Raw genomic sequence first — 15,339 nt, 5'->3', positions numbered from 1 at the left:
GTCGAGTTGTATGTATGTTGTGGTGTTGTTCAATGGAAGACCTTGAATGGAGAAACACGCACGATGCAACAAGCTTACGACGACTCCTCTTACACTCGTCACTCAAGAGTCTTCCATTGATTCTTCGTTAGAGTCTCCCTCGCCTTAACGAGCTTCAAGACCATCCAGGTTCAAGGAAATTGAGTATCGCAAACTATCCACGATCTTGTCTATGCAAATTCTCCAACAACTTGAGCTCTCGCCGTACCACGTCTACCCGATACTTTGTTGCGCGAAACGCGAACGAACGACGCTGGACGTTACAGAGGTGCGCGCGTGTCCTCGAAACGCGTCAATCGCGCACACAACCACCATGAATGGAAAGCTTCACGCACGAGGAAATGGCCGCTCACGTGCGCCAACGCCAGGGAATAGGAGTTATTCGCGGATGGCGTGCACCTGAATATAAATGGACGTGCTGGCTCGCGGGCCATGTAATATCGTGTACAAGCTCGATTCGCCGGGCACAGGCTGTTGGGAGGATCTCTCCGCGGTTTTCTACGGATAAAACGCTCTCAAAATACGATCGTCGAAAGTGCTGCGAATAGGATCCCGTGCATGACGGGACGAAGGAACGTCGATTCGAAATTTCACGCCAGCTAATCCTTGGACAATGAACGCGGCAAATTTGCCATGGCGAATCCCGAAAAGAACATGCTCGTCCGATGACCGCGAACGTTTGGCTTTCCCCTCTAATAGGAACGAGACAAGAAGGGGAAGGGACGCGGTTGCGGGAGTATTAGGACAAAAGTGGCCAGCGCGGGCGAACAATCCGCTGGCATTACCAGCCGGTTACGTTTCAGCTTCGAAATCCTGCGAAATGACCGGGAGGAAGCGTCACCGCGGCTAATGCGTGCCATTTAAACGTTTCACGGTACATTGTGCCGGAACACGGTACTTGGCGCGAACACGCTAGTTCGTTAGAGCGCCGTTTGTTTGCACGGCTTCGAAACACTCGTTTCGAGCCCTGAACGATCCTGCTCCGGCCTCGTCCACGAGTTTTGTGTCATCCATCGACGTGGGAACGTTGAGAGACCAAGTCGAGACGCTTCAACGAGATATCAAGCGCGTTGAATAGTTTTCGGTATCGTAGCACTGTATTGCGTGGTTAATGGATGTTCATTTGAGAGCGTATCGCGTATTAAGAATCCTCGGAATTGCCGACCATTGTCTCTCTTCGGTTCGTTTCTTTCTTGTTAAGCGTATCACAGGCGACATGACGGTAAGAAATATTAAGACTCGATAAGGTAGAAAAGGAAGGTTCCACGTAATTGTTTCAACCGATACGTCGTGCACCTTTGTTCGTAGGTTAGAAGTCGAACGATTATCGGCGCTCCTTAGGATCACGAGCAATCCTTATCTCGCTGTAAATGTAAATCTTACGCTATAAAAAATTCATCGCTTACGATTAAATTGGATTTCTTTCTCGTGCGTATTCGCTTCGTCTGTCGATGACAGCATCGACGAATCTCTTCCACGAGTACTGTAAATACTTCTATAAATTTCGATGCAAACGTTTCCAACGAGCTTCGACACGAGAAATTACGAGAACGGTGCATAATTCTTAATTCATTAACGTTCCTGTAACTCCGACAGACAGTTTTTGCCAAGTACGGTTATTTATTCACAGATCGTAGACGCTACGTACGTACGTATGTATATTAGTACTATTACTAACAGTTAACACCTGCATGTCGCGTCACAAATCATCCTGATATTAAAAAAACGATACTATGCTATCTGCAAATTACGATCGAAACTTGTCAAAAGACAATTTCTGTGTGTCATAAATATCAAATATTTCTCCTATATGGAATTGGAAAAACTACGCGTCTATGTTGGTAAATAAAACCCTGTGCGCCATACATCAAGAGATATCAGAGAGAGAAAAAAGGGGAAATAAAGTGCGGGTCAGACGGAAGGGGAGAGAATCGAAAGGGACGAGGGTCGAGCCGAGTTATCGGGAAATGGAGAGCGGCAGCATTCATAATTTATGCGGCTTTACGGCAAATTAGTTATTGTTCCCAATAAATCCGACGGCCGGTTAACTGCATTACGCCGCGTTTCGTTGATGCCTTCGAACGTTCGGGGACACAACCCTCTCCCTCTGCCTCTGCTAGGCTGTTTGCTGATGTTTGCGGTCCACGTTAACGCGTGCACGAGCGCGTTAATACTTCATTGTAACGTCACTTTGCCTATCTTCTCGCGGTTTGTCCCGTCTCTCTGGCAGCTTTGCGCCAGCCCGTATATTGCCGCTTCGATTATTTCACCGATACGCTCGTGGATTTACAACCAGACGATTATATGACTCGAGCATTTGCGAGTATGACGGAATAAAAGATATTTTTAAAAGATCGAGAGAATGTTAAAACGTTCTCTTTTCGTTTAACGGTAAAACTAGCGACGTAAAAAGTTGCATAACGCGACTAAATATACGGACTAACTAGACACACCTTCGACCGCACCCTCTTTGACGCAGAATGTACATAATATCAATCGCCGATAGCGTACAGCAAGCGACGTTTGATCATTATGTATATTACCATAGTAGTTGCGACCAGTACAGTAGCCAGCACGTGTTCGAGTTTGTTTTTCCTTGGGCGACGATATCGATCGGCCGGTTCGATGCAAACTAATTGCCGTTCCCGATAAATTCATTAGTAATCCAATTATATCTCGTGCGACCCCTCGACTCCAGGAAATCCGCCGGTCCTCCACTCTCTGTGTGACGTACCGTTCGGTTACTTGTCCAATAATCACTCGTTTCCCGTGGAATCTGGCCAAGTGAATTTTCATTTCCTCCCTCGACGACGCCCCCTAATCCTTTCGCCGTGTAATTTTCAAGCTCGAAAGTGTCAGTGGAAACGATGTTGTTCCATCCACTCGTTACCACATTCCTATCTATCGGTGAATTCCAAATTTCAAAAGAAAATTGAAATATCTCGTATTTCTGAATACCGTTCTATATTCTGGCGCATCTTCGATTGATTCGCGTAAAATTTGGGAACAAATGTAAACCAAAGAGCGTTTCTTTCGCTACGTTTCAAATTTCAGATCGTAGAAAATTCTCTATCGCTTTGTAGTTTTCTAGTACTTGTAGCGCTTAGATTATACTAATCTTTCTTGAATAGAGAAATAGGGGTGCCATTGGGGGTGGGAAACTCGATAACAGAATTCCTTCGGAAGCAATCGGTTAAAATTTTGACCTCGCGGAAGGTAGTAGTCTACATAGTGGGACGGTTCGCGGGAAATCGTCGGTGAATCGTAGCGTCAAAACAAGGAAAGGTCAGCGACCAGAGGTTTTGGCCCGATGTGCACGCGAAACGACGTCAGCACTCGCTGTGCAACAAAAGCAACCCGAGAAAATTGGGTTATCCACTTCTCTGGGAACACGTCTCGGTTACTCGCGTTTCAAGCGACTGCCAGCAGAGCTAAGACACTGGCCAGGCTCTCCACATGGAAACGCGGTAACACGTGCTATATAGGCAACTCGCGGTTGCAGCAAGTTAGCATCGACTTGTTACGAAAGTTCTATTAAGTTGGATCACCGAGTACAGAGATTCTCAGCTATGGTTCACTGTCTACGATGTTTCTTCGTCTGACCCTTTCAACGCGTCTTTCGTCGCTCGTTTTCTCTTCCCAGAGATTCCGTCGACACTTGACAATCTTCTAAACCGAGTCTCGTTTTATCCCGTTTCATTCTTCCTACTTGTGACGCGTTCAAAGTACGTTACTTACATATTATCAATTGCGAAAATTTATAATTACGATTAAATCGCGAATAGCTTTTGAATTCTATCTGTTAAATATAATTGTCGTAGAAAGCTAACATTCTAAAAGGATCAGACCAACTAATTTTTTAATATATGTACCAATCCATAATGTGGGAGTAGGCTATCGCTATATACAGAACATCTGCTATCCATAAACAATTAAACGAGTAACTGGAAGTCAATTATCGACCGTCTGACAGCTTCAACAATTCATAACCACGAAGTTCCTCGCGACAGACACGCAATTTATTTAACGCAATGTTTGATTAAACTCGAGGGCGTGTTCCATAAACACGATTCAATTTCTGATCGATCCTCGTGCAACATTCATCGTATCGATTACCCACTTACACAGGGGCAGTCTTCGATTATTAACGAGCCTCGTATCGGCGAACCCACGTGAAAATTTCAGTAACAATCGTCTAAAGATCCGTTTAGATCAAACGAACAACAACAGTTTGCTCGTGCTCGTTCAACGTAAATCGCCACCGAGCAATCTGTTCGTAAACTCGCTTGCATCGAAAAATTTACTATATTCCTATCGTCGTTTTTTCTTCAGCAATCTAAGGAAAAGTGGTCACTGCGCCTAGCGAAATAGAAAAGAAATATATATATGTATATATATATCGAGTTCTCATTGGGGTTAGGGGCGTGTAACGAATCTCCATTTGTATTAACCATTGTTGTTATACAATATAGATGATAGTTAATGGTACAAATATGATTATTATAGAATTTGACAATTAACCGTGGCGGTTAGATACTCGAGATGCTAATGACAATGATCTTAGGTTCAATAACGAATCCACGGTCAACGAGATAACAAATGCGTTTTCTTCCAAAGTCTAGGTCGAACTGAACTTACTTGTCCACAGTTCAAGTGTAACTAAACTTACTTGTCCACAGTGCAAGTAGAACTCGACTTACTGATCTCGGTTCAAGTGGAACTGCACTTATGTACTCTTCTGTGTACCTCTCTGTACCCCTCGGGTCAACAATATTTTTAAGGAGAGCTATACAACTATTCCATTATCTCTGTTAGGTAAAAACGTCCATCCCGTGACCGTGGCTACGTTTAGCGATCAAATATATCACTTCGAGCCGAAGCCTACTGTCGTAAATCTCGGACAAACATAATCGGATTAAATCATAAACAACTACTTCTAAGTTTTATTATTTAAGTACAGCTATAATAAAAAGTCTAGACTAAAGTATTAGGAATGTTCCCAAAAATTGCAAAAGAACGGCCCCGATGTTCTTTCATCTCCGACATATATATAGATATGTGTGTGTGGCAGTTATAGAGCATTCAGATGTTCGATTTCCCATCTGACGAACAAACGCTCGTTTATGCTTTTGTTTAACTAGAGTGGAGGAAGAACGAGCATTTATTCGCTTGACGTAAACGCACGTTAAGGGTCGATCGAACACATTCCTTTCGCCATTGAACGCGCCTACACGTGTGTGCGGATTTGTCGGTATTATCCTCGATAGTTTGGCGTCTGTGCCGGAAACGAGAGGTTCTCTACGGAGGTCCATTAAGTTCCTGGAAGACGGCTGAACCGAGAGTTTGTTGTAGTCGAGGCCGGATAAGGCAGAGTTTCCTTTCGCGCGGACGAGATATCACGGCACCAGTAAGAGGGAGCTTGTTCTCCCTGGGACTTTGTCAGCGGACCAACCGGCTAACGGATGTGACTTTTCCTATTCGTAAAAGCTCGACAGAATTTGTCGACTGGCAGCCGGACGCGTCCCAGTTATCCGCAACTTCGTCTGGACCATTCGCACGATCGTTTATTATCCCCCATTTTCGCCGAAAACCCGTGTCTCTTCGATTGAAAAATCGGGCTGGTCGCAAACTTACCGCTTAACTTGTTTATGCCATATGTCGGTGTACTCCATCGTTTAGACAGGAACTCATAGATCTAGAATGATACGAAAGCAAGAATCTATGTGGACTGACTTAACAAGTTAGTGATAAATTATTGCAGCGTATTCTGAAAGTTAAATGGAATGAAAAAGATTCGTACAGACGCATATTTGAAGATGATTTATCGTGTAGTTATAGAGAATGAAAAAATCCTTTTTCATAAAAAGTCTATTATAGCAAGACTGATATGTGTATAAATAAAGAAAATTTCACCCCTCGTAGATGGCCTGCGTTCCTTTCTTCGAAGCGAACTTTTATTTTTTCTAAGAAATCTATTAAACGTTTCGTGTAAAAATTGATCTTGGAATATAGGACAAGAACAAGTTCAATTCGCAGGTCATTAGGCTGAAACGAATATACAATGCAATGCAATATCTACAATAATGTAGAAGAAGCTGCAGTGGACAACTTTTTCAGAATTTTTTACAGTAAAAGACAGTAAGGAAAATTAGACGTTGACAAAAATGTGCCAGTTTGCCCAAGAATATTGTGGAAATACGCCAGTTGACGGAAAATTAAAAAAAAATTGCTTCTCGATAGACAGGTAACTCTGTCAAGCATCAGTTGTTAATTGTCGTCGATTACATACAGCGTTACTTAAGGAACAATTATTCTTCCATCTCTTATGACTCTATGATAAACCATTTTCCACCGTAGATTCGCATAAATCTTTTTCATTCGTTCAAAACACCGTATCAACTTAGTATCGATCTATGGAAACACCCGATCGATGAATATGTTATGAAACAAAAAGCACGATGAAGGTGTAAAATGCAGCAAGATCGTATTGAATGATAATGGCTCGCGTGCAACATCGGGACTCGGGGAAATTCCATGACCGTGAGATATAAATTTCTTTGTCGTGTGCAGCCGGAATGCATAATCGTCGAACGAGCCGATGGCGGGACCGATTCGGTCGAAGACAAATGGTTCTGGCCTGGAAAATGTCCCACGGACGATTTGTCAGAGCGGACTCCGTTGTTCCACGCTCTCGATATCGGGAGCTGGGTGAAAACGAAAGGGCCTGAGCGCGTGCACCGACACAGCTACTAATTAAAAAGGTTCGGTATTGTCAACGACTAGCATTGTTCGGGTCAGATCGAGGGTAGTGGAATTCCCGCGAGCCAACGGTGAAAGCAGCTTTGTTCTTGGCACGTTGACTCGCCTGGTCTGATGGATTTAGAGCGAAAAGCCTCGCAGCGCAGAGCCTGAATCCAGCGTACGTCGTGGCTCCTTTGAATTCGAACGCCGTAGGGAGCTTAATCAAATTTCTTACTTCTTTAGGGAGCCGCGAGCCTTTGCCAGCCGTACGAATTGCCGAATAATGTGCGTATTCGACTGCCAGCCGCCTCCGCCAGCAAGTGGAAACTTCGGGGGCTGAAAGTTGGATCGCGAGAGCGAAGATTTGTATAGATAACGAATAGACCGGATTTTGACGTGCTTATAGGAAATTTAAAGGCGCGGAATTTCTCAAAATGCACGTGATACGAAATAATGTATAAAGCGTGCAAAATATAGCGCTTCTTGTAACATTTGGTAAACGAAACAATTTCCTAACAAAGTTCTACGCTCTTAATTATTTTCTGAAAAGCGTGAATTTGCATAAAAATCGACGGTCTAATAACGAGTAACTGGTAAAATGTTTATGCCAGAGTATAGAGTCTTGTTGGACTGGTGGAAAACTCATAACGATACGTAGAATTCAGTGGATAGAAGCAAACAGCCGCTGCCGAGGTAATTAGCTTGTTAATACGATTGTTCGCATCGAAGCTTCGATTAAAAAATGGAAGTTTTTTATTATCGGGAATATACAAAAAAAAAAGAAAGTATCTGTGTTCATTTACGAGAAAATTATATTCGCCCGAGGGGTGGAGTAGAAGCAGAGGGTGGGGGTGGGGGAAGAGATACAAGAGCGAAAGAAAGGTGGGTAGAGGGGAATAATGGCCAAACGACGTTATTAATTAATCTAATGAACGGAACAATTCGAGCGACACGTTGACACGACTGGCTCGCTTCCCAGGATAAACGATATTTTTTTTCATTTTTCCCAGCAAAATAAACTCTCCAGGCTGGAGCATAAAAAGCAGAAAGGAATAAAACAAACTGCGTAATCGTTTTCATCGGGACCGCGAACAATGAAGAGACGCGGCAACGGGGAAACGGGAAATAATCTGAAATTTATGAAGCGTGGAATAAACGTGGTATCTGTTTTTTCTAGTAACGTTATAAAATTCAATGATACGCACGGAAACGGGATACGTCACTAACGAACATCTCGCAGTTAAAACAAAAAATATGCATCCTCTGGCGATTCGCTTTCCTGACGAAGGCTTGCTTCGTAGTCCAGCCTCGCCATCGATTTATTCATCGCGCATACGTGATCGCGGAGATAAACAACCGAATCGATGAATATTCGAGCAAGTATTCGCATCCACCGATATCCCGATCGAAGTCCAAGGATCCTCCGACTAATCCTTATTTTCCTTTGCTCCTTTTCTATCGAGAAGCTCATTGTTTCTCGTTGGTTGCTTCCAGATCGCTTATTTTTATCTTTTGCCTGTACCAACGGTGGCATCGATTGATTCCTCAACTCAAATCCCACGCGGTGCTAGACAAAGTGTTGCAACGCTATCGCGTGGAAAATGCTGGCGTTTCCAATTATCGAAAATTCAAAAGTTAAATAACTTCGATGTAATTGACGCAATGCCCCCAAGGTTCTGCGACTAAGATCCAAATTCCCCTTTCGATAGGTTTCCGCGTGACAACCGCGAACAACTTCGGACGTACGGGCCATTCCTCCCGTGGTTTTCGCTAATTTTGCAACTAATCAAGTCACTCTGGAACTCGATAGGATTAAAGGTGGCAGCGTGTGCGACGGATGGTAGAGGGGGTCAGAGTACCCTTTGAAAAGCAAATTTTAACCAACCAGACGGAGAAACCGCAACCACAGTGCCGTTTTGTCGGATAGCTTGACAAATTGAAAACGCATACTGAAAACGTCGACTTTTTCCCAGCGTCGTCCGCGTGATCGCCGCGGCGCCCTTCCACGCCGGGAAAACTATCGTTCGTCTACCTCGAAAATGGTTGGAATCGAAGAATCGGTTCGATTCCGGGCCGTATTAATGCGTACGGGCACGTAAAAACGAAATTACACGGACGGTCCTCATGAATTTTAATGGCGGCCTGTGATCCTGAATCGCAATGCTCGACGGTGTACACACCGGCCATTTGAATAACGTTTATGTCGTCGATTATACGTGTGTCTACGAGCTTTAATAGGTTCGCGGCAGCGTTTCTCAAACTGGAGCACGTGATTCGCCTGTGTACACGAGAATTTTTTGGAGCGACTGTTGTACACGACGATGCTTTGCTTTTGCATTAAATGTATTCGCTTGTAGAATAATTCAGAGAGAAACGGACCACCCTTTTTAACGATCGAATTATCTGTCTATAAATTAAATTATCTGTCTGCAAATAATACGGTGAACTTTTATTCACTCGTGGTATTCAGTCTGTTTATTTCCCATTTCAATGAAAATCGTACAACTTTTGCAAAAAATTGTAAAAAGATTCAACCAGTTTGTGACTTCCTGTGGTATTACTCAATTGATATTTTTACGTCGTCAAACAAAGTATATAAATAAAATGTATAGCGATCAAATTGACATATTTGTCATTCGAAAGTTATCGACGATGTTTGACAACTATTTTTCATACGTACTCGCTGACACACCGACCCCAGCGAGCAAACTCTAACGTTCGAGCCTCTCACGGTTGAAAGTTCTGCCTTTCTCCAAGCGCCTAATGATTCTCTGAAATTTCTGTTCCTGGGCTCCTTACATCAAGATTTCGTTAATCCTCTTTGCGACTGGAAATCGTCGACGCCGCAAAGTTTGCCAGACCAAAGGATTGAATTACGAACGCTTGTAATCGAAAGTTCTTCGAGCTGAAAAATTATATTCCATTAAACAGCAGGCTGCCTCTTCCGGGAATGAGCTTTAACGATACCATTGGCAGAACAACGTGGTGTTTCGTTGTTCTCAAACTCGATCTCAATTAAAGCTCCGGTACTTGGAAATGAGGAAGTTGAATAGAACGATGACGTTAATCCTTCCACGTTCAACTTCCAACTAGGAGCATTCCAAGTTCAATCCTTCCGTCCCTACTTAACCATCGAAGACTGTACTTGCGACACAGGATTTAAAGTTTGCTACACGCGACAGGATCAACGAAATATATCGTCTTAAAAATATCTGTTGATGGTCGTTAAAGTGGCTCGACTCGGGCCGATGATCGTCACGAAAGAGGTAAAGTCTTGAAACTTGATCTATCACCATGACGTATCAGCAGACGTGCAAACAGCTTTCTACTCGCAGACAAACGACATTCTTCTGCGCTTCATTTCCACTACGTTATGTGAAACATTTGTCCGGAATGACGTCTTGAATATTGGTCAACGAACGCTTTCTAACTTCGTGGACGTGAAAGTACTTTACCGATCTTTGAAAAACGCAGATCGCCGAGTAGAATCGTCGTAGAATTATAGTTTAACGAAACATCTCGTATTAGAAAAATTATTGTAACGGAAATACCAAGTTTTGAGAATTTGAAAGGAACGTTTAGCTTTCGGATTTAGAAATGTTATAAATTCTGTTCGATCGGACTCTGTATGTTCGTTCGGTCAGGAGTAATCCAAAAATCTCTACAAAAAATTAAAAACCTTCAATAGGAATTTCAAATCCTTAAAGTAAATCAAAGAGTTTGTGCATTTTTGTTGCAAGTTATTCGCTAAAATATTTCGAACAGTGGCATTATTCTCATCTGTGAAAGATATTCAAATGCTGTGGAACGTATTAAAGCCTTTCTGCGCAAAGAAGAAAAAAAAGACGAACGCTGTTCGGAATCATCGTCCGTATTCTAAGAATCCTACCGCTCCTACCTGTGTTGTCGAATTCTTGATAAAACGAGAACTTATAGTCGACGCCTCGGCTCAACCTGAGATGAGAAACGCCTTCCTGTTTTCGCGCACGAGTTCCGCAAAGAAGCTACGTGCCCGGCATGCCGAGCATGGCTTTTATATTTTATTATGCTTTACGATATGTTCTTATCTTATTTCGTCCACGTGTCGAGTACGAATTCACGCCGGGGAATTTTTATCGACGTCGATCAATGAGAAACTCATGGCGGCATGGGATGCAGAAAATCTCGATTGCCCGATTCGCTTTTTGATTTTGCTATTTTTTTCTTCTTCCGTGAAATAAAAATACCGACGTTTCACGCGGCTTGTATATCAGCTTTAAAGCTAGCAGCAGCGGAAATTTTGAATACGTCAGACCCAAACGCGAATCAGTAGCTTTGTCGACGGACGCGTTCATTGACCATAAATTCGCTGTCTCGTGTAAATTTCACCATTTCGTCGGAAGGCTTGCTGTTAACGATCCCTATAACCGTTTAGTCCGATCCTCCACGCTCGCCACAGACTGACCGATGTGTTTCATAAAAAGAAAAAATAAAAAAACCGTCGATGTTCGCGTATCAAGGACGACGCGTTTAATTGCCGTACTCTGTCAATTAACTGTCCGTTATTTCCTTCGTTAATTAACTCCACGTTGATCAAAGAACCCAGTCGCAACTTCACAGCAAAGCTGGAGCAAACACGCGATGGTTGGAATCCGATAATGTCGTTAAATATATTTTTCCTGTTTTCTGTTACAGGTCGAACACACGACTCCACCTATACGCTGTACAGATTAGGAGAAAGGCTTTCTAGTGGAATAAGATTGTACGTGGAAACGGGAAGAACGGATGGAATGGACGCGGATGGAGACTCGCCAAACAGTCTTCACTCGTTCACGGGCCCTCCAGTGCCACAAGGAGAGGGAACAAGTATCGCGAGAGCATTTTTGGATGGAAATCACACTCTAATAAGCATCATGGCTCGCATAAACCCCAGCCCCGACTGGTTCGTTGGGGTCGATTCCTTCCAACTGTGCGTCGAGGGTAATTGGGTCGACACAGTAACCGTTGAGGTAATTATCGTCGACAGGGATCATTGATTCCGACATGTACGGTAGAAATATATCGACTTGCTTTCTCCGCAACGGCCAGCCAACAATTTCAATCGGACGCGCTTTAATAACGACGGCTCGAATTGGGCCGCGCGCAACATATGGAAAATTAGATCGAAGCCCCGGCCGGATTTTGCATTCATCCTCGTCGAAGCACCGGTCTATCGAGCAAAAGCTAGCCCAGCTATAGAAAAGAACTTTTTTACCATTCGGATACACGGTGCGCCGTATTAGCGATCTTTCGTTCGTTAAAGCGACTGGTAGTTTGGCTGCCAAAAGGTTTCGAGAGAGAGAGAAAAAATAAAATAATCGTGGGCATGATGGAGGCTCGACGATCGGAGAAGAAAAATATATAGGTCGCGTTCCATTTCAACAGCGAGGAATTCCGACCGATCCAAAGCATACGGCTCCTCTGTGCCATCTCATTAAAATCCAGCAAAGGCCCATTGAAAGGTCGACTCATCGTCTATGTTCGTCTCCCTTTTTTCAGCTGGATCCGCTGGACGGTGGAACCGATAACGGGTTCACATTCACGGCTGCCAACTGGCCGACGCAACCCCAAGGAATCGCCTACAGGATCACGTCACGGTACCCGGCACATCCCGCGGGAAGCTTTTATTATCCGAATCTACCTCGTCTGCCACCGATAGCCACCCTCACCTTCACCAAGGTAACTGGCCGCTTTCTTTCGTGAATGCGATCATTATTCGTTCGATCGGTTACTTGGCAATGGATTTTGGTCGATTGTTGTATTCCACTGGATGGAATATGTGCCATTTAACTTTAGAATAACATGTCGCTAACGCGTACTATATATATTACGATTTATTTTAATACGACGACTAGCCGAAATATTTCGACGATCTCTGCAAAGTGTTTGCTCGCGATAAATATGATGTAACTTCCGTATACATTTTCAGATTTGCTTGAAATTTTTATCATATTGATCGAGTTTCGAGCCGTTCTCTGTATAAAAAATTTCTACAAGGGTCAATTAGGTATAAATCGGAACTTTTTACTTCGGTAGAACGTTTTAAAAAGAACAATCGAGTTACTTTTCTATATATGTACCGTTTCTCTCTATATACTTTTGCCAGTGGATTGGTCATTTTTTTATACCAGTTTCGTAGAAAGTAGAGGGCTGAGTCAGAAGCTAATTGCGCACAAATTGCTCTACTTCTTCGTTGCTGTTGGAACATTGTGCTCCTAATGCCTCTTTAAGTGGCCGTGATTCTGCGGAATTTTAACTGCTTGCGAACGATGGAAACCACGCTTCTATAACTAATGTTAACTTTCGAGCAAATTTCGTCGTTTGTTATGCGTCGATCATGCTCGATCAGTTCCCGAACAGCTTCGACGTTCGCTGACGTTACACTTATCTTGGATGCCATGTGTTTTAAACGTCCATCGACGTCCACTAGAAAATGATTTATACCACGCAAACGCTTGGATTCCTGATCATTTTTCATTCCCAAACAGTCAGTCGCGACCTATGCAAAATGGGTTTTGTGACCTGAACGGTTAAAAGCTTAAATAATCGTGCGTTGTGCAAGCGGAGGCCGGTACTGCTTTCTCGTTCATCGCGTTATCTATCAAAAAAACGATAAGTAGAGCACCGCGTCTTCAAGGCACGTCTATTTAAACTCCCACGCAGTGTCCATCTGAATAAACGACACTATGAAGATGTACCGCGCTCAGTCCGATTAATATTTGACCGATCCTCGTGTAAGTGTTCAAATACTTTCACGAGCCAGTGTATATCTCGTTAACACGCGCGGAGAAAAATTAATACCTTTAAAAAATTATCTCTTATACTTGAACCGGTAAATTTGACATAAAAACGTGGTCTGTATAATACGGGTCATATCTCCTGCATCATCTATCTTACTTAAACCGTTGTTGCGTGGTTACTCCACTGATTCATCGTGCGGAACTTTTCTACTTATGCATCCGCATGCTTCTCTGTCACGAAAATTCCTAGCTCGCCAAAACCTCGACATCGTCATTGTTAATCTAGCAGAAGAGGCTGGAACTGGAAGCCTCGTCGATATTTATTTGCTACGGCTTCGTCGAGATCCTCGACAACTTCTACTTTTACTGACCAGCTGCTACTTCCGCGAATTTCAGCCATTCGAAAGAAACTTCCTTTTCCTCTTGGTGACTTCATCTCGAGGAGGACTCGATTCTCTTGCGCCACGATGTTCGAACGAAAAGCGACAGCGGCGGTAACGAGATTCGAGAGACAGCGACTCGTGTTAAACTTGCTAATTATGTCTTCCCGACTTCCTGTCCTCCTTTCTCTCCAACTTCCTTTTTGGTCGTGACTGCTGCTCGCCAATTCGCATCCCTACCTCGTAGGATCTTCGTCTCAGCTAGTGACAAGTCGCTTTCACCATCGCGACAGTCGCTGTCCCCTGTCCTCCGTTCATGCGATTCCTCTTACCGAGGAGGAAAGCCTGACCCGCTTACCGTATAATTATCAAACTTTCCTCGCTAATCCCATAGACCCGTCGCTATTCCTCGCCATTTTTCCACTCCCTTTCATCCCATTCTCTACTTGCCACCTTCGCGTAATCCAGGCTAACTTGTTTCCCGGAAGATGCCTCGTCAGCTGTTTCAACGAGCATCCAGCTCCAACAATTTGTCCGGTTTCTCGAAATGTGCGCAGAAAATACATATTCGTGGGCGAGATCTTTCTTCCGTCTTCTGTCTTCTTGGCACGATCTTCTTTTGCACGAATCGGGCAATTTTTAAAAATTTTCCTGGGCATGTAGGACTCGTTACTTTGTAATTAATCGTATCGGAATTTACGCGTTTCGAATGACCAATGTTCGCGATGGTTTTGATTTTGAACTTTTGAAATTTGATCGGTAACTTCTGACTCGTGTTTCGTTACGTTACATTGCCATACACTTTTCTATTTAATTATAATTTTATTCCAATGTCGAAACCAACCTAGTTTAATTACCTTGTTTCCTTTTTTCTTCTAAAGGTAACACAATTAAAAAATTCATACGTAACGGCTACTTTATCTAGAATATTTTCTACATTTTTGCGTACTATGCGTGTTCTGTGTAATTTCGCACGTTTAAATTTCCCATAAAAGTATAAACATCCGCAACCTCTAGATAACTCGATTACCACGAGTCAGCCTGTATCGAGGGTAGCTTACCTGGGTTATGCGATACACCTATGCTCATTAGCAAAGATACTGTGTTCCATCGCCGATTAAATTCTCCGTTAACGCGTAACTCACCCTGCCAGCAAATGCGATCTACCTCGACCTGTTTTTCGTTTGTACGTGTGTTTTAACCAACCGTGGTAAATTCAACGGACGTCGATGCTGGTCGTATCATTTTTCAGAAAACCGGTTCGACGTCCGATCGGGCACTTTTTCACAGCGAACCGCGGTTTGTCGCCCAACGATGTCACCAGTCGCCGGCGCCACGACGTAATTTACAGCTGATTAAGCTTGGCCGCGCTGTTTCCGCCACTCTACCAGACAGACAATCATTTCGCGCGTTTATCGAGC

The 15,339-nt window shown here is 43.5% G+C and overlaps 1 protein-coding gene across 1 annotated transcript in view; it reads left to right on the top strand.

The window, feature by feature from the left end:
• LOC122575360 overlaps positions 1-15,339 on the top strand; it is a 196,068-nt gene that overhangs the window by 137,584 nt on the left and 43,145 nt on the right. Inside the window, exons 3-4 of the mRNA XM_043744165.1 lie at positions 11,455-11,768; positions 12,298-12,477. Of these exons, the coding sequence (XP_043600100.1) occupies positions 11,455-11,768; positions 12,298-12,477 (494 nt within the window). The remainder of the gene's footprint in view (positions 1-11,454; positions 11,769-12,297; positions 12,478-15,339) is intronic.

The sequence above is a fragment of the Bombus pyrosoma genome, linkage group LG15, assembly GCF_014825855.1.
Source record: "Bombus pyrosoma isolate SC7728 linkage group LG15, ASM1482585v1, whole genome shotgun sequence".
NCBI lineage: Eukaryota > Metazoa > Arthropoda > Insecta > Hymenoptera > Apidae > Bombus > Bombus pyrosoma.
This window is presented reverse-complemented; position numbering and strand designations above follow the sequence as displayed.